Source organism: Muscardinus avellanarius (genome assembly GCF_963383645.1).
Source record: "Muscardinus avellanarius genome assembly, chromosome: 4".
Lineage (NCBI taxonomy): Eukaryota > Metazoa > Chordata > Mammalia > Rodentia > Gliridae > Muscardinus > Muscardinus avellanarius.
Window position 1 is genome coordinate 122,933,363 of NC_137789.1, and position 19,574 is coordinate 122,952,936.

The 19,574-nt window shown below is 42.2% G+C and overlaps 1 protein-coding gene across 1 annotated transcript in view; it reads right to left on the reverse strand.

The window, feature by feature from the left end:
* Positions 1 to 17,008, reverse strand: part of LIPA (lipase A, lysosomal acid type) — a gene marked incomplete at its 5' end in the record, with an annotated part of 34,160 nt that extends 17,152 nt beyond the window's left edge. The window contains 3 exons of the mRNA XM_080693785.1: positions 678 to 876; positions 15,043 to 15,160; positions 16,904 to 17,008. Coding sequence (XP_080549911.1) covers positions 678 to 876; positions 15,043 to 15,160; positions 16,904 to 17,008 — 422 coding nt within the window. The remainder of the gene's footprint in view (positions 1 to 677; positions 877 to 15,042; positions 15,161 to 16,903) is intronic.
* Positions 17,009 to 19,574: the final 2,566 nt, after the last annotated feature.

Sequence of the window (19,574 nt, forward strand, 5' to 3'; positions counted from 1 at the left end):
TGGGGGGTTTTTTTTTTGTTTGTTTGTTTGTTTTGGTGGTACTGGGGGTGGAACCCAGAGGCTTTCTACCTCTGGGCTATACTCCCAGACCTATTTCTTTTTATATATTTTATTTGGAAACAGGGTCTCACTAAGTTGCTGAGCACCTCACTAAGTAGCTGAGGCTGGCTTCGAACCTGCGCGATCCTCCTGTCTCAGTCTCCCAAGCGTGGGGATTACAAGCGTGCGCCACCATGCCTGGCTTATTGCTAGTTATTAAATTCCTGGCAAACACTGGACATGGTGTCACGTGCTTATAATCCTAGTACTTGGGAGGTTGAGGCAGGAGGATCACAGGTTCACAGCCTCAGCAACTTAGTGAGGCCCTTTGCAAATTAGTGATATTGTGTTTCAAAATAAAGAATAAAAAATGAGACTAGGGATGTAGCTAGGAGGTAGAATGCCCCTGAATTCAATCCCTGGTAACACAGAACGAACACACACACACACACACACACACACACACACACACACACAAATAAAATTCCTGACAAAGTCTAAAACCTTTCCAGAGACATCAGTATCCCCTCTGAGATAATTCCAGTTACTCATCTAGCCGCCTCTTCTGCTCAACTCCTGTATATCTTTTTTAACGATGCTAAGGAATAAGACTCAATCCATAATTGATTGAAATATACCTAAAAGCCCAGAATTCATCCTGAGAGATTGAAAGAGTCTTGTGTTTCCGAGACCAGGTGTTTCCTCTGCTGTTCCCCATCCACACGTCAAAGCCAACGTCGGCAAGAATGAAGCCCAGGCTGCTGTTGGCGAGGTTTGTGACCCAGTTACTGGAATCTGCCAGCAAGCCATGCTGCAGAAAGACAACTGGTCTAGAACCTAAAAAACATACATGTTTAAGAGGTGCTAGCCCCGGGCTTCAAAATAAACATGATATCTTGCTAAGGAGATAATTCTGAAAATTTCCCAAAGCAAATAATGAAAATGAAACAAAACATTAAGATAACAATGCATTCCTATATGACATTAGTAAGATTTTTTAAAAAAGCAGTGCTGACCAGGTAGCAGCAAAATCGACTGTTTTTGCATGTCTGTTAACAAAATACACTGACTTAATCATCAAAAAATTAATGCATTTTAAAAATACAAAATATTTCTATTATATACCATTTCCCCACAATGACTCCTGACAAGATAAATCAAAACAAAAAGATTATACATCAGTGAGATGCCACTATACATTATTTAAATGGCCAAAATCTGAAAACACTGATAATTTCCATTTGCCAGCATGGATGCAAAGTAAGAGGAAATCTCATTTATTGCTGGTAGAAATGAAAACCAGTAGAACCACCTTGGAAGACAGTTTGGCAGTTTATTTTACAAACTCTAAACATATTCTTATCATATGATCCTGCAATAACGTTGTTATACCCCAAGTCCGGGATTCCAGGGTGACAGAGACCACCAACACACAATAACGCAAAGGCAAGGAGGGTTTATTGGGGAACTAGCTTGAGCTAGGGTCCAAGTCTTGACAAGGACCCCGAGTCTTTGTTGCAAGGCAGTTTTATACATTTCAGTCATTCAGGTGAGCTGTGATTTACATTTCAGTCACTCGGGCTGTGATTTACAAAGGAGTTATCTTTAAACCAAAAGGAATCTTTGCTGCTGTTATCACAAGCAACTGGACAGGATGCTTGGTGCCTCCCATTTGGTTCGTGCCTCCTGAGGTTGGTTGGGAGCTTTTCATCCTGACCCAGGTGCCAAAACTGACACTTAACTGTTAGTTGTATTCCTGGGAAACTGAAACTCAGGCCTAGATTGTTTGCTGTATGGATGAAGCCTGTCATGGCCCCACTTTGGTCCTACAATGCTTCTTGGTATTTTATGCAAGGTGGGGGGGCACCAAGTGCTGTGTGCATGTATGTCACTGTCAACATGATTTACATTATGATGTGAGACTATAATGTACCAATAAAAGCATATTTTTTTAAAAAAAAAAAGGAAAGAAAAACGTATGTTCACACAAAAAACTGCCCATAGATGCCAAAAGTGGCTTTATTTCAAATCGTTAAAATTTGGAAGTAACCAAGATATCCTTCGGGAAGTGGGTAAATAAACTATGATGTAACCAGACAGTGGAGGGGAGTATTTTGCAGTCCTAAAAGGAGAAGAGCTACCAAGCCATGAAAAGACATAGAGGAACCTTCCATGTGTATTGCTAAATGAAAACATCAATCTGAAAATGCTGCGCTTTATACAACATTCTAGAAAAGGAAAAACTATGGAGACGGTAGAAAGATCAGTGGTTGCCGAGGGTTGGGGAAGGGAGGGAAGGACAGACAGGCAGGCAAGCAAGCTAGCTAGCTAATTCAGCCTAGGTATTAAAAAAAAATCATCAATAGTTTGAAATTAGAAATTGCAGTATAAGTGCTAATAATAATCACTGACATTCACTCATTATTAAGTTACAGTTGGTGCTAGGAGGTCTCAGGGCCAAGGGAAAATCTTCGTCATGGTCATCTGGACATCAGGGCCCAGCTGGCTAGGAAGCTGTGTCCCTGATGAGGCCAGGCCGTGGGTGGGAGCGAGGAGGGCATTACTCATGCTTGGGAACTGGATATGGTCTCGAGGAGGAAGATGGCCAGTGAGGGGAAGTTCTTTCGGCCTCTAGGGCACTCTAAAACCTTGTGAGAAACCAGAAGAGGTCAGAGGTCTGGGGAAGAACCAGAACCTAAAGCAAGAAGAGGCCAGCACTGAGTGTTGTCATGGAACAGCCCCAGCTCTCACTGGCTGGGAGTCTTGTTGGGTTTACTCAGTTTCTCTGAAGTATGGGCATCCTTTTCTTTTTGAACCCAGGGGCATTTTATCTTTGAGCGACATCCCTAGCCCTATTTTTTTTTTTTAAACAGGTTCTTGCTATTTTTAAGAGAGAGACCCACTACTTGCTGAGGCTGTCCTCGAACCTGTGATCCTCCAGTCTCAGTCTCACAAGAACTAGGATTACAGGCGTGTGCACCACTGCACAATGTTACTGGCATCCTTTTCTAAATTGGGGATAAACTGGTGTCTGATACATGGCAAAGCTTAGTAAATATCCCTGACAACAACAAAAAGTACGTAAGTGTAATCAAGTATCATTAGAACACAAGCACTATAAAGAAAGATGAAGTGGTGTTCTTTAGCTCAGGTAATGTAATCATAGTAATATCAAGAGCACAGCAAGCACTGGCTGGGTGTGAGGTGCTGTGCTAGGTGCTTTAAGTGCATTATCTCAGATACGTTGCCTAACAGCGCCCCCAAAGAGAATGTGTTACCTTACGTGGCCAAAGGCCTTTGCAGATGTAATAAAGGATCCTGAGCTGGGGAGAGCACCGTGTGTTATCCAGGTGGGCCCAGTGTAATCACGAAGTCCTCCTGTGTTGTTTTTGTTTTAGTTTGGGTACTGGGGATTAAACTCAGAGGCACTGTACCCCTGAGCTACATCCCCAGCCCTTTCTATTTTAAAATAGGGTCTAAGTTGCTAAAGGTCTTGCTAAGTTGCTAGGGTTGGCCCTGAACCTGTGATCTTCCTGTCACTGCCTCTCAAATACCAGATTACAGGCACGCATCACCATGTCCAGCTAACAAGGTCCTCATAAAGGAAGACAGAAAGGGCTGGAGTGAGAAAGACACTGGAAGGTGTACACTGCTGGCTCTGAAGACGGACCCAGGACCCGGGAGGCAAAGAGCCCAGGCAGCCTCTGGAAGCCGGAGAGGCTCCTGAAGGAACACCATGTCCACCGCTGACCTCCAGAACCGTGAGATAAGAAGCCTGTGTTGTTTTAAGCCACAATGTTAGTGGTAATTTGCTAAAGCAGCCCCAGGACTCTCGTGCAGTCAGGGTCTACCTTCTATCCCCACATTTCAGAAGGACTCTGAGGCGTGGTGTAGCTAAGGAAGCTGCCCACAGCCCACAGCCCACAGTGGTGGAAACAGGCCTCCCCGGCTGGCTCTGGCCTCCTGGAGGAAGGGCGAGCCTGCGAGGTGTGGACTGTTTTCAAGATTATGTTGGGTCCTCACGTGTGCTACTATCTGTCCTCAAAGTTCTTCAATGCACGGGCTTCAAGGAATTCCCAAACCTCTTCTGAAACTGTTTGCTCTATTTTACTATAAAATCATTTATTCAGCGTCTACCCAGTGGCTCCTAAACCTGGCTGCTCATCCGACTTCCCGGGTAGCCTGTCAACCACTCAGCTCCCTGTGGCCTTCCCCTAGGGGTTCTCAGGTAAAGCCAGAATTTTGTCTTTGAAGGCTAATTCATGGGGTGACTCTAAGATGCAGGATCTCTGCCTTGCTCAGGAACTCCCAGCTTGACCACTGGCTCCCCTACTCAGAGGGTCAGCTTGACTCCTTATTAATTTGGGAGTAACCTGCCAATCCCACATAAGGGACACTTCTCCCTTAGCAATGCCAGGTTCTAAACAAAATGCAACTGGAACGTTGTATACGGCAGACACGTGTTCCCAGTACTTTATGCTGAGTAATGCAGTCAGAATTGCCTCTTATTTTATACCTCCCAGGATGGTCCATGCAAGTAAACAGACAATTCAGGGAGGCTTAATACCCAGCCAAGTAGGCCTTTGGCTGTGGCCAACCCCTAGTCCAAGCACTGGCAAAATCATGCCTAAGACAGGCTTTAGATCACCAAAAGCCTTGAGGGCCACAGGCTTCCTGAACCTGCTCCACCTATCTAAGAAGTGCCCAAGCAAGCCCTCTGGCACCTGGGCAACCTGCCTCTATTACTAATATTTGTCAAAATGGCTTAGTTATGTACCAGGCACTTGAAGGATGAGAAAGCCTAAACCCGGAGAGGAAGGTTAAGTAACTGCCCTAGTATATTCTGTCAGCAGAATGCTGGAATCCAAACCCAAGTCTGTTTCATCCCAATGTCTTTGCTTTTAACCATTTCTCTGAAGAAAAAGACATCAAAACCCAAAGCAGGGGTTATGCACTCAAGTATTACATTTGTCTCCAACCATTTCATAGCAAGCCAAGCGGCATCTCCCAAAACTGGCTGCATGTGAAATCACTTGAAGTGTTTATAAAACAGATACATTCCTGACCCTGGCCCTGTTTTATGGAATCATGAACTCCAAGGAGAGCCTAGGAATATTTGTTTTTGACAAGCTCCCGTGGTTGTTCTAAATCAGCCCATCTATCGCTGTGTTCAAACTGGGACTCATCTAAAGTGCACTAAGTCCAGTCACCTGCTCTGCCCAGCTTGCCTATAATGCCCAGAAAGAGGCCACTCAGACATGGTTACCCCTGGTCAGCCCCACAGGCCAGAGTGTGGATCTAGGGCCTCGCTCTAGAGAATGAAAAATAGACTCAGGGGCAGATTCATAGCTTGGTGGTGTAGCATAAGTCTAGATGCATTAGGCCCTGGGTTAACTCCTCAGCAACACACACACACACACACACACACACACACACACACACACACAATCAGTTTTTATTTTTTCAAAGCAGGGAGCTACACATGAACTTTTACAACACAATTATAATTTAGAGACTTGGTCTCAAAAAACAGCCCCAAATGCTATTGTTTTAGTCCATTTTCTGCTGCTGCTATGACAAAATGCCCGAGACTCCATAATTTAAAAAGAACAGAGACCAGTTTCTCATCGTCTCTTACAGTTTCCACCTCTCAGTACAGTTGTACTGGGGTTTAAGTTTCCAACACCTGAATCCTGAAGACACATTCAAACCAGTACAACTATAAACAAATACCGGCTGTTTACTGGAGTGAACAAGGAGAGACTGAGCTGCAGAGCATGCATCCCAGGTCCAGGTATGAGCAACAGAAACTTATCTGCAGGCTATCTACATCAGACAGATCCCGATTTTATCATGGATAGCACCCAAGGCCTGAGAAAGGGCTGAGTGGGTAGGGCCAATTAACCTCTATAAACCTTGGTTTCCTCATATGCAAGATAGGATCATCAGAGTCCTTGGTCCTCCAGTTGGGTAAGAATTCATGGATGTGGAGCACAGTGCTTGCCTGTCTTTGGGAAGCACTCAGAGAGGTCTGTGGCCTTTGCCACTGTGCAGGGGGAAAAACCATCTCTTCCTCAGAAGGCTGTCCCTACCACCAGCAACAGGTACCATGATTTGGAGACAGAAGGCAGCCATCTGGCCCACCTAGATCACTGCAGGCCCACGGTACCTGATGCTGAGGTTCACAAATGACAGTGTTCGCTTGAGGGAAATTCAATGAATAAACGAAACAGTAGTCTCCCTACGTGGAGGTTTTACTTCTTGTGGTCTCAGTTCCCTGAGGTCAGCTAGAGTCTAAAAATATTAAATGGAAAATTCCATTTAATATTTTTTGGTATTAGAGATGGAACTCCAGGGCACTGACTGCTGAGTCATTTCCCCAGCCCTTTTTTCTTTGTTTGTTTGTTTGTTTTAGGAAAGGGTTACGTACTTGCCTTGAGTCAATCTTACTAAGTTGCCAAGTCTGGCCTCAAATTTGCAATTCTTCTATCTCAGCCTCCTGAATAGCAGCATTTCCTAAGTTTTAAATTGTGTATCATTTTGAGTAGCATGATAAAATCTCAAATGGTTCAGTTCCTGCCACCCAAACATGAATCATTTCTTTGTTGGGGGTCTACAGGCCGTATGTGCCATCTGCCCATGAGTCCTTTAGTAGAGATGTTAGGTGCAGCTTTACTGTCCATACTGTTGCATTTGTGTTTAAGGAACCCATTTTGTATTTAATAGTGCCCCCCGCAGCACCAGAGCTGGCATTGTAGTTCATTGTTATAACTGTTATGTTTTATTAGTAGTTATAGCTAACTTCTTACTATGCACATTTTATAAATTAAATTTTATAACAGGTATGTATATTTAGAAAAAAAACAGTATATATATATATATATAAGGTTCAGTACTACCTGTAATTTCAAGGGGGTCTTGGTCCATATTCCTCACAGATAAGAGGGGAATAAATGAAATAAAAAAGCATTATCTACCCACATGCAGGGGATGCACACGCTTTATGCACTCTCCAGGGCTCATCTATGAGTTCACCCTGTAGCCAGGTTGGTGCTAGGCCACTTAGATTCTTCTTCCTCCTCTGGCGTCTCTGAGGCTTAGAGAGAGTAACGGCTCTAGCTATTACATCACATGATGGTGGAGCTGGGACCCAAACCCAGGTCCTGTACACTGTGGTATCCATCATCTCCATGCTACACTGCCTTTCTGCCTTCCCCTCCTAGTCTCTGCCACCAAGGCCTAGCCTCAGACAACTTCACATCATGGCAACCTAAGTTCATGGCACAGTTGGCCAAATTCTGGGAAATTATCTAGCTCTGGAAGAAGCAGAGAGGTCAGAGAGGGGGCAGACACCTGGCGGGCAGGACTGTGCTCGTCACATGGCCCTCAGGCACAGGTCTACCTATGACAGTCATTACTTTAGCCTCTTCTGCCCGTGGTAGGCAAATGCTGACATCTTCCCAGCATCTTTCTCCTTCCTGAATAGTTTAGAATACATTCCCTGAGCCGGACGTGATTGTGCACACTTTTAATCCCAGCATTTGAGAGGCTGAGACAGGAGTATTGAGACCCTTTGCAACTCAGTGAGACCCGGTTTCAAAATAAAAAATAGGGCTGGGGGTGTAGCTCCGAGGTCAAATGCTCCTGGGTTCCATCCCCAGTACCACAAAACAAACAAACAAACAAAAAGAATACAATCCCTGAGAAGGCAGATATCAGAAACCACTATCAAATCCATCATGCCACCAGAAAGTTTCAATCAAAAGCTTCAGGCTCCATTTACACCATTTATACAAGGTAATATGTTCCGTAGATCTTACAGGGACAACCTATGAAGTAACATATGTTATTCTTCTGTGTAACAAATAACAAACACATTACAACTCAAAGAGGTTAAATAAATTGCCTAAGTCATGCAGCTAAAGTAGCAGAACTGAAAGGAAAGCCCAAGGGTGGCACTTCTAATGTGCTCATAATTAATCACAGCTTCTAGTTTTAACCACTACAATGAACACACAAATTGTGTTTGTGGGCGCCCCTAAGCCCAGAAGTAGGGAATCATTAATGCAAATGTGGCCTAGAGCATGGAGCACCGTGAAATCTCTACACTTTGCTCAAACCAGTCCCAGGAAGGTTGCAAAAGGGTTCATGGACAGACTGAGGCCTTGGGCTAGAGTAATTACTAAGCAAACTCTTTGGGCTCCACAAGGACTATAGTCTAGTGGGAAAGGCAAAGGTTACTCACATCACAGCCTACTTAGGTTATTTATTGTCTTACCTGATAGGAAAGAATCTAAGAATTCAGAATGTCACCCCAGGGTCCTGATTTGGTATGAGCAGCTGGGGAAATCTCCCTGGCAGGTAACATTTCACTGTTAGCCAGAAGGGAGAAAAGGAGGGCTGGAGGAAAGAAGGGAGCGGAGCAGAGTACGCTCTTTCTTCCTACACTGACCCTTTGCTCCAAATCCTATATAATACAGGAGACAAACCACACAACCAACACGGTATATGGTTTTCTTTTTTTATGATTATGAAAACTACTTTTTAAATTATCATCATCATCATCATTCTTTTATTGGTGCTTTACTGGCATATACCTTAGTGGGGAACAAGATGGTATATGTTGCTGGATTACACAAAGCAACCGAACATACCCTTTACACAGCGCACCATCAGAGGACCCAGCCAGCCCGTGCTTGAGCTCAGCCTGTCAGCAAGCTCCGGCGCTGATTCATGAACTCACAACTGTTCATTGGCACGGAAACAAGGAATTACGTGCCAGGTTATCAAGGCCTAAGTGAAGTTTGTTAGAACACTGCATTTATTCAGAAAATGGCTTCTTTAAAAAGGAAAGAATTTCTGGAAGGAACAAAAACCCTAGCAATCAGTCAGAATCCTAAAATAAATAAGCAAAGCCAAACACAGGCCTGTGGACTTTCCTCTCAAACACTTAACTCACAAGCCATGTTGTAAATTTTCAATTGTGACTTAAAAAGCCCGAAGGGCAACCTGGGGAGCCTGGCGTAGGCCACCGCTGAGTAGCCTGTTCATGCATGCTGCCCACGGTTTTCCTGGCCTTGCCAGCCCACAGTGCCACTCCACCCCCTGGGCCATCACATGCATATCTTTTTTTTTTTTTTTTTTTTGGTACTGGGGTTCCTGGAAGCCCTTCTACCTCCGGGCTACACTCCAAGACCTATTTTTTATATTTTTATTTGGAAACAGGGTCTCTTAAGCCTGCGCGGCTGGCTTCAAACCTGCGCGATCCTCCTGTCTCCGCCTCCCAAGTGCGGAGATTATAAGCGTGCGCCACCACGCCCGGCACATGCATATCTTTTCAGATACAAATGCATTATTCTTTTTTTTTAATTGGGTGCACTGTAATTTTACATCATACGAGGGTACAAGTGTTAGAAAAACACTTTTACAAAAGTCTTGTTGCCCTCTCCACCAGATACCTCTCCCTTACCCTCACCACACAAGTCTTTGAGATTGGAATCTTTTAATGCTATAAATAAATAAATAAATAAATAAATAAATAAATACATGGTAACTGAACTAAATAGACACTCTTCAAAAGAAGAAATACAAATGGACAACAAATACATAAAAACATGTTCAACAGAGAAATTCAAATCAAAACTATACTGTGATTCCATCTCACTCCAGACAGGATGGCAGTCATCAAGAACACAATAATAAATGCTGGCAAGGATATGGGGAAATAGGAGCCTTATTACATTTTTAGTGGGACTGGAAACTAGCACACTTTAGTGTGGAGATTTTGCAGAAGATTGTGAACGAAACTACAATATGAGCCAGCAATAGTACTCCTGGGCATCTTCCCAAAGGAAATGAAATCAAAATATTATAATCAAACTTGCATATCCATGTTTATAACAGCACAATTTACAATAGCCAAACTATGGAATCAGCCTAGATACCCATCAGTGGATGAATGGATCACAAAACTTTGATCTATACTCACAATAAAATTTTACTCGGCCATAAAGAAGAACAAAATTAGACCATTTGCAGGAAAATGAATGGAACTTGAGAATATTATACTGATTGAGTACACCCAGTCCCAAAGAAGGAGTAGATGAATGTTCTCTCTTATATGTGGAAGCTAGAGAGAGATTCAGAAATAAGGGCAACATCAGATAAGTGAGGAGACTCCAGGAAAGTGACGGGGATTAGGGAAGGCAGGGGGAGATGAAGTCATGAAGATAATGGTAATAGAAATAACGCCATGAATGTTTATGTTACAGTTTAGGGTCCCGGACACAATTTCCCTCAAACCACAAGAAGATGAAAAGATAAAAAGGGTGCAGGTTCTTGTCCTGAATTAAGGATAAGTATGCAATAGCCTGGACTCTTGCTGAAGATTTAAACAAGTTTATTAAAAAGATAGAAATACAGAAGACAGTTATAGCCTCATGGTAACATAATGGGGTGGTTTGAACGAATTCACCAAAGATACAACATGTGGACCAGACTTTTTATACACATGACCTCCATCTTGTTCAAGTAATTCTGATGTAGTAAATGTCCCTGTAAGGTACTTCCCCTTACCCTGTAAGGTACCTCCCCTTACTCTCCCGCCTAGGTCATGGTCTAAGGTTGACCCCCTCCTCCCATCCTAGCTAAATTATACAATTATTATGTAAACCTGTCTTTAGAATGAAGACAAGGAAGTCCTAGTTCCCCTCTCCTATGGACTTGTTAATTACCTTTAGCTAGGTTAATTTATATTGGAATAGTTGCCTGCTTTTTTGGGGGGCAGAAACCAAGTCCTTTCACCAATTTTTAAAATATAATAATCAGAGCTTTCTCAAATCTTCCTAGGCCATTCCCAATACTGGTACAGTTTACAACTGCACCATTCTGATGTTTTATTTGTGGTTGGCCGATTTCCCAATTAGGCAGCAAGTCTGCCCTGTTTTTGTTCCTGTTTTGTGTATTTTATTTATAATATTGGCACAACCATTATCTCCTGTTTTAGCTAAATATAACATATATTATGAACTATCATGGGATCAACTTGCTCAATACTTAATTGCATAAGGCTATGTTCTCAAACTCAAGGAATGATGAATCTACAGGCAGAATGAAAAGGCAATTACCCTTTGACCTGAGGCAAATTTTCTTTGCTCTTTTGAGCTTGGTTGTCTCCTCAACAAAATGAGGGGGTTGGTCAAGAACTCAAAGGTCGAGCTGCCTTCGAATCTACCATGGGAGTGTGTTAAAAAAAAACAAGCTATCCAACTCCCTGGCCCAAGTAGGAATCTAAGATCCTTCTAGCACTAAGATCCCATGACTTCCTAAAATAAGGCTGAGCAGATGAAAATAAAACCACTTCCCTAAAATTGGTTGATTTCTGAATTTTAATTCCCTTAAGTAATCAGCAAAAAACAAGAGCAGCACAACCCTCGATGAGAAAGTTGCTCAACAAAAGGAAAAAACGCGTGTATACTCCAAGTAGCCAAAGGCAACCCCTGTAGAGAACTGGGGTGAAAGGTGCAGACAACAACTAGACCAGAGTATTAAGCAAGGTGTATATCTATATCCATCAGACCCCTGCAGATTGTTGCCTAGCAAAATCACGTAAGTATAACTGGGCTTTACTTCATTTGTAAAACCATCTAAGACAGACAAGAACAGGGAAGCTGGCAGAGGGCAGAGCTTACACAGAGGAGTCACCTGGCTGAGCCCTGCATTCATACACAACCTCCAATAATCTCCAACTGAAGCTATGCCCACTATAAGAGAAACCCACTGCACCAACACAGAGAAATGCTCAGCACTTAGCTGAAAACTCGAGTTCCACAATGAATGTGGTCCTGATAAAGGAATGCTTTAACAGACTTGTAAGTAGCAGGGATGTGTGGCATTATTGTGTTGTGTGTGTTAAAAGCATCAATTTTGGATGGACATGGTTGTATGCACCTGTATTCCTAGTACTTGGGAGGCCAAGACAGGAGGATCACAGGTTCAAGGCCTGCCTCAGCAACTTAGCAAGACCCTATTTCAAAATGGAAAATAAAAAAAATGGCTGGGGTGTAACCTAGAGATAGACTGTCCCAGGTTCAATTCCCAGTAACAACAACAACAAAAAATTACATCAATTCTTAAATCATAAACAGGCTAAATTTCCATATTCCTTTAGATATTCTTTTCCTTAATAAATGGAAAGCCTTTTAAAAAAAGTAAGTTCTTGGAGCCTCTCTCAGCTTCTGAGCTTATTTCAGGTGGCCGGGTGAAAGGGAACAGGAGCCTAAGGGAAAGCGGGAAAGGGATGAACTGAACTGGATAACACAAGTTGCCTGGAGATGGAGGATGGGCCTCAATAATGATGCTGCAGTTTTCAGCCTAGGTCACTGGAAGGGCCATGGAGCTATGAATAGGAAGTCAGAAGGAGAAGTAGCATGCAAAAGAAGAGGAGTTCTATCTGGGGTCCAAAGGACTTTGTATACTCTGTCTACTTGGCTTGCAATGAGCCAAGGTAACTCACTGACAGCACTGCTCTTGAACAGTCAGGAAAGGTAGTTGAAGAGCCTCCATCCCACGCTTTGCCCGGGACCATGGAAAGCAAACTCCCAGAAAAGCACCTCTGTAGTTCTTGGGAAAATCGCAATTCCTTTTGGAGAACTGATTTACTCATCGCAGATTTCCTTGAAAAGTCCCCTCTGAGGTTAGCTCATTGCAGGTATTATATACACGTCAGTGATCTGATACCATAGAGGGGGCTCTTCAGAAAATACGGACCTAATGACAATCAGATTTAGCATAGAGTATTTTCAGTCTAGGTTCCCCATTCACTTCGCCAACTCCCCAGCCCTTCTCTACAAAAGAATATATCCCATAGAACCACAGAGTGATAACAACTAAGCAGGAACTCTGAGGTCATCTCTGTCAACCCACTGCTGGTAGCAATGAGGAATCAGAGACCCACAGTGGAAAAGATCCTAAGCAGTGGGGCAGACCCGGCTCCGGCAACACCTCTTTCTGCTGCCTGGAGCTCAGCAAAGCCCAGGTCACTTTGTCTTCACCTTCACCTGAACAGTGTGATACACACCCACCCAGAGACTACTGTATGCTTGGAGGTAGACTCAGGAAAAGAAGAGAAAATACATTCTCTCAGTATGTTTTTACTACGACTCCCAGCACCTTTTAACAATGACTCATGGTACTAATTACACTAGTCAAATTAGTATTTTTAAAAGATATGATATTAACACATCTTTTTCTTTATATGTATTTATCAACACATATTTTTCTTTATACTAAAATTAGTACATAGGGCCGCTCTTTAAAAAGAAAAAAAAAGGGAAAGAAACCAAGATCATATGCTCACTTTGGCATAAAATATCTGCCTTGTATGTTTTGAGCAGAGCAAGAATTAGAAGCTATCACTGTATTCATCACTCTGTAATACATGCACAAGAGAAGCTTAATAGCATGTAGCTGCAAGCCCTAAAGATTTTTTAAAGAAACTAAATTTCAAAAGGAACCTTAAGTTTTTTCATTAGTCATTTAAGCATTATTTGATGCCTTATTACAGCCAGAATGTATGGGAGGGAAAAAATAGGTAAATCAGATTAGAAAAAATAAAGCAGATAACGATACAAAGCGCAGGTTGACACAAATGGTTAAGATTATTTTAAGTAGCTTGGGAAGAAGCTGAGAAAAAGAATAGTCTTCTACTTTTTATAAAACTTTAACTAAAGAAGAGATACTCATCCAATTACCTTAATTTAAACCTAATTCCCCAAGAAAGCGTCTAGAAACAGAAAATGTAGAGATGAATGAATAAAGATCCTTAATTCTGGTATCTATGTTTAACAATGACTGGAAGTAGTCTATGTGGAAATTCTTTAATCTGCATCAGATACTGCAGTTTTGCTTGAGTTGTAAAATGAGGAAAAAGATATATATAAGATATGTATATGTCTATATTTTTTAAGCCAAGGCTACAAGGACTTTCATATCTTCCTAGTGAGTAGTTAACAGTCCATAAACACATGGAAAAAATTTAATAATATCTATCAAAAACACAAAATCATACATCCTCTGACCCCAAAATTTTATTTGTAGAAATGTATCTTACAAGCTTGTACACATAAAGGGTATTTTTGTAGCAGTAATATCTATTAGCAAAAAACTGAAAATAGCACAAATGCTCACCAATAAAACACCTGTTAAACAAATCATGATATAGCTACATAGTGGAATAATATATATCTACGGAAAATGTACTGTGTATTGGATAGAAAAATCTCCACGATATTAGGCAAAAGAAAAACTCAAAGAACAAAACAATATGTACTATATGATACATATACTATATGATACCATAACAAAAATGGAAAATGAATCTGTGTTTGTTTTAATTCCTAGTGATACTTTTGGAGATGAAAAGATTAAAAACAAAGAAATTTCAGAAATGGGAAATAGAGAATGAAATAGAAGGGAGGTTCTGTGTGTCTTTTATTCTCTTTGATTTTTAGACTATATGAATATATTACCTATTTAAAAATTAAATAATTTTCAAATAGCCAAAGTCATCTATTTAATGATCAAAAGATTTCATTGGATAAGATGCTTCCTTATAAAATGAAGACAGGAGACATTCTGGCATATTCTCAAAGGATTTTGATCTTTGAACTTTGAAGCAAAACATGAAATTAGATGATTCATCCTGACTCTTTAAAAGCATTTTCCTGGGTGGGGCATTCATTTGAACCACCACCCCCCCATGCCATTCTGGCATGGGGCTATAACTATCTTCTGTATTTCTATCTTTTTAATAAACTTCTTTAAATCTTCAAAAAATATAAAAATAAAAGCATTTTCCTATATCTTGTATAAATGTGACACATTTAGTCTTTGGTCTAGAACTAATCCCATTTCAATGTTCTCAAGTTGACTCTGACCCTGGTTACCAGCATCAAAACAAGCCAAACTTCAGCAACAGTTCCATCAACACAAAGACATGCATACCTTTATCAGAATGGTCCTTCCTCCCATGAGGGATTCGGTGAAGGCACAGAATATACCCATCTTCTGTCTCCACTAGATGTTCCTCAGCAGGGTAGCCCCAGTAAGTGATTATTTCACTCTGGGAAGAGTAAGGGCAGAAGACATTTCATAGACAGAATCAGAGGCAATCTCCCATGTTAACAGGCAAAGGAGAAAACAAAGTATCATGATGTCTGCCTAGCTTTACTGAAGAAATTAACTGCTACTGACATTTTCATCTGCTCAATCCAGTAGCCAACATCTCATCACAGGAGTGAGCCCTCCATACCCACATATGTTTGGTTAAACATTGGTCTGATGTTACCATAACTTCAGGCCTCACTGTTTCTGGACTACCTGCCAGGCACAAATAAACACTTCCTTTCTTTCTTAAATGTCCCAAGTACTACTTTCCTGTTTTAAGATGGCCCATCCTAGAAAATACAACATAAAAAATTAATCCTTTTTAGCGGGAAGGGGAGGCCTAGGGACTGAACCGAGGAGTGTTCTACCAATGAGCTATATTTCTGTTTTGATTACAAAACAAGGTCTTGCTAATAAAGGTCTTGCTAAGTTGTAGGAAAATTAATCTATTCTTATCAATGAACTACAAAATTTATACTAGAGTGTCAAGATACCATTGAAGAAAAGCTGAAAAAACAGAATTATGGCCAAATTTACTTCTTTAAGGAAAGACTCACAAGGGCAATTCTTAACTGGGAGCTTGGTAGGTCATGAACAAATCAGTTAACCAGATTTAATGCATGTAAGTGTTCATATCCTTTCTATTATAAATACTTGGAGGGATTTAATTTCATTATTCTTATAAGAAAAATGTATTAAAAGAAGGGGAAATAAATAAAAAGGAGATTTGGGACAAAAACTAAAACTTAAGCCGATGACCCTGTTATTAAGCTGTATGTTCTTGGCTCACTATGGATTTGTCTTGGTCTCTAAGGTCACCTGATCATTCAGCTGGAGTCCTTGTATCTTCTACTTTGAAGTTGCTATTTTCTTTAGTAGTCTGTATTTTTCTGGTATTTTATGCCTAAATTAAGCATTTTCAGATTTTATTGTTTACTCAAGAGTAATAGCTTTGAAATGCTTTAGCCAAAGAATTATAATTTACTTATTTTATCTTTTTTCAGATACTTTGACTTTTGTATTGAAACATTCACTAGAAGTGTGTGTGTGTGTGTGTGTGTGTGTGTGTGTGTTTATGGTGTTAGAGATTGAACCTAGGGCTTCTCACTTCATTCCCAGCCCTGGACATTCTTTTTTTTTTTTTTTTTTTTATTGAGCCCAGAGGCCTTCTTCCTCCAACCTATACCCCCAGCCCATTTTTTATATTTTATTTTGAAACAAGTCTCACTAAGTTGCTAAGACTGTGGCTGTCCTTGAACCTGAAATCTTCCTAATTCAGCCTCCCAAGTACTATAATTACAGGTGTACGCCACCACATCTGGCCCTGGACACTCTTAAATAGCAATTTCTGTTCAATATATTCTTAAACAAACAGTAGTAGTTCTTGAAAAGTCTGACACATTTTTATTGTTCTTTAAACAAATTCTGTGAGACTTAAAAATGAAATGAATTAATAAAAATCACCATTTATCTTAAGAAGTATATAGTTTTCAATAGTAAACTGAAGTTTGATAAGCACATACTAACTAGTAGCAAAAATCTAGCAAACCGAATCTAAGATTCAGAGAAAGCAAAATGCATAAAATGAGTTACTGAGTCAAGTTGTGGCTTCCTGTGGCCCACAGAACTGGATTTAAGGAAATGACACTTGTCATAGTTGCACTTTAAAAGCAGGTGCAGGTGACTTGGAGACACTTACCACATTCATGGTTGCTTCAGGATCAATAGCTGCCACCTTCCCTCTGGACCCCATAGAATGCAGGATCCCAAGGACCAAACAGACCACCAGCCCCAAGAGCTGCATTTTCACTCTACATAAAACAGTCAACTCTTATTTGCTTGGATTTTACTATACACAAATATATTTGCAGATAAATGCTCTCATTGTAAATTCTTACAAAGACACACACGTATATGCCCATGCAAAAACTTTACATGTTTACAGAAACTTTGCATGTCAAAAACAAAACAAAACAAAACAAAAAGCTCTGCGTAGCAAACACTGGAAAAAACCAAAATGCTCCAGATGGGTAAATGGAAAATTAAATTATGTTCTATGTCTACTACTCTGCAATAAAAAGGAATGAGCACAGGACAATGTGGACAAATATCAAGATAATTATGCTGCATCAAAAAAACAGACCCAGAAAAGGAGACAAACAGAATCTATATTGACAGAAAGCAGATCAATGTCTGGGGTGAAGGGGCAGGAGGGAGGTATTACCAAGGGGTGGGCACAAGGACTCGTCCATAATATTGAATGTTTTGATGGCTACACAGCTGTATACATATGTCAAAACTTATAAAATTTTACAATTTAGCCGGGCGTGGTGGTGCACGCTTGTAATCCCTGCACTTTGGAGGCAGAGACAGGAGGATTGCGCAGGTTTGAAGCCAGTCTCGCTGGCTTAAGAGAACCTGTTTCCAAATAAAAATATATTTTTTAAAAAAATAGGTCTGGGAGTGTAGCCCGGAGGTAGAAGGGCTTCCAGGAACCCCAGTACCACGAAAAAAAAAAAAAAAAGAAAATTCTACAATGTAAATATGCCCTGTTAGTATATGTCAATAATACTCACCACTGCTGTTTAAAAAAAAAAAAAAATCAAGTACTCCACAAGTTTTAAGAGACTGGTTCTCAGGAGATTTCAAAAGTGGATGACTCCCTTCTTTTGCAATTCCTCCTGGAGTTATTTTTCCAAGCAATAGTGAACCCAAAAATTTTGGAAAGAAGGGAAGGTGATCTGGAGTGATCTTGAGTCTGCATCGGTAAAGCAAGCCTACATTTTTTTTTTTTCTTTTTTGGCTGCACTGTCAATTGAACCTGTAGGCATTCTACTTCTGAGCTACATCCTCAGCCTTTTTCATTATGTTTTTATTTTGAAACAGGGTTTCACTAAGTTACCACATGCTGGCCTAGAGCCCACAATCCTCCAGTCTCAGCTTTCCAAGTACAGGGATTACAGGCACGCACCACTTCAAGGGCTCCACTGCTTCAAATTTTACAAGCGTGTCTTCTTTAAAGGCATTGGGAAAGGCTGTACAAACCTACACTACCTTCTATAGCAAAGACCACCTCCCTAAAGTCCATTATGACTGCAAGATAAGGAGTGTACTGAAAAAGAAAAAATAAAAATTGTTAACACACTCTAAAAGAACGAAGCTGGTAGCAGCGGCCACCCACACAGTGCCATCCTAGAGAACCTAACCCAGGAGACCAGAGTACTCTATGGGGGAGACAGCTGAAGTTTATGCTAATAGAATGCCACTCAGTTTTTTCCTTCCTACACCACACTTAATTTCTCTTCATACTAGATAAGCAAGTCTCCTCAAGGAAGAGATTGTGTGAGGTCAAAGAAGAGAAAACACCCTCTAGGCTGGCTCACTGCGTTGATTTGGGTTCTTAGCACCTTTATCGCAGGTCTTGTAACAACCCAATTAATTTTGGGTCTGCCTTCATTTCACCCTACACAGACAGGCAGAGCCAAAGTCCGACTCAAGTTGGTATTCTGGACCCGGCCAAGTGCCACGCACATATTCGATGCACAATGCAGGTTGTGAAAATCGGGACAGGGTGGTCCAAAAGCAGAAAAGCCCCAGTGCAACTTCTCATTTAGAAAGTAAGAACTGCACAATCAGTTCTAAGCTGCCGCACCGTGCCAGACCTTAGCGCTTCCCGCAGGACTCCTTACTCCTCCACCAACCCGGTGGCAGGTCCATTAAGCCCCCACCCCTTTTTTCAGGATAATAGGCTCACACCGATTAAGCAGAGGACACATAGTGCCAACTGGTTAAGGAGCAGTCTCTCTGGGACTGTAACCAGGACGGATGCCCAAGTGCTGACCACGCTGCTGGTTAACACAGTAAGAGCCCGAGGGCAGGCTGCCCGGGGAAGCTAACGGGAGCAGAGGAGGGGATCACACACCCGCTGTCCCCGCCGTCCGGGGGCTCGGAAGGCTCCACCGACCCGGGACCCGGCCTGCGCAGAAAACCGGGGAGACCCCAAAGAAGGGCGAGCCCCCGCGGAGAGCCCGACCCTCAGCGCTCGGGAGACGCCTCGGGTCACGGGCCGCGGACCCCGGGGAAGTTGCGCGGAGCCGGGGAAGGAGCGCGGAGCCCGGGCGGGCACTGTCCCCAGCCCGGGAGGACGGCGGGCGCCAGCTCCCGCGCCCGCACTCACCGCCGCGCTCCGGGGCTGCCGTCCCGAGTACTGCGGGTGTCCAGACGCGGGGAGGGAACCCGCAGCGGGCTGAAGCCACCCGGCCCGGGCCATTAGCACAGCCAACCAGAGCAGCGCGCCACCGGAAGTGGCTCCCGAGGCCCCGCCCAGGCCCCGCCCCCGCTCCCCAGCCCGGAGCATGCGCAGTGGGAGG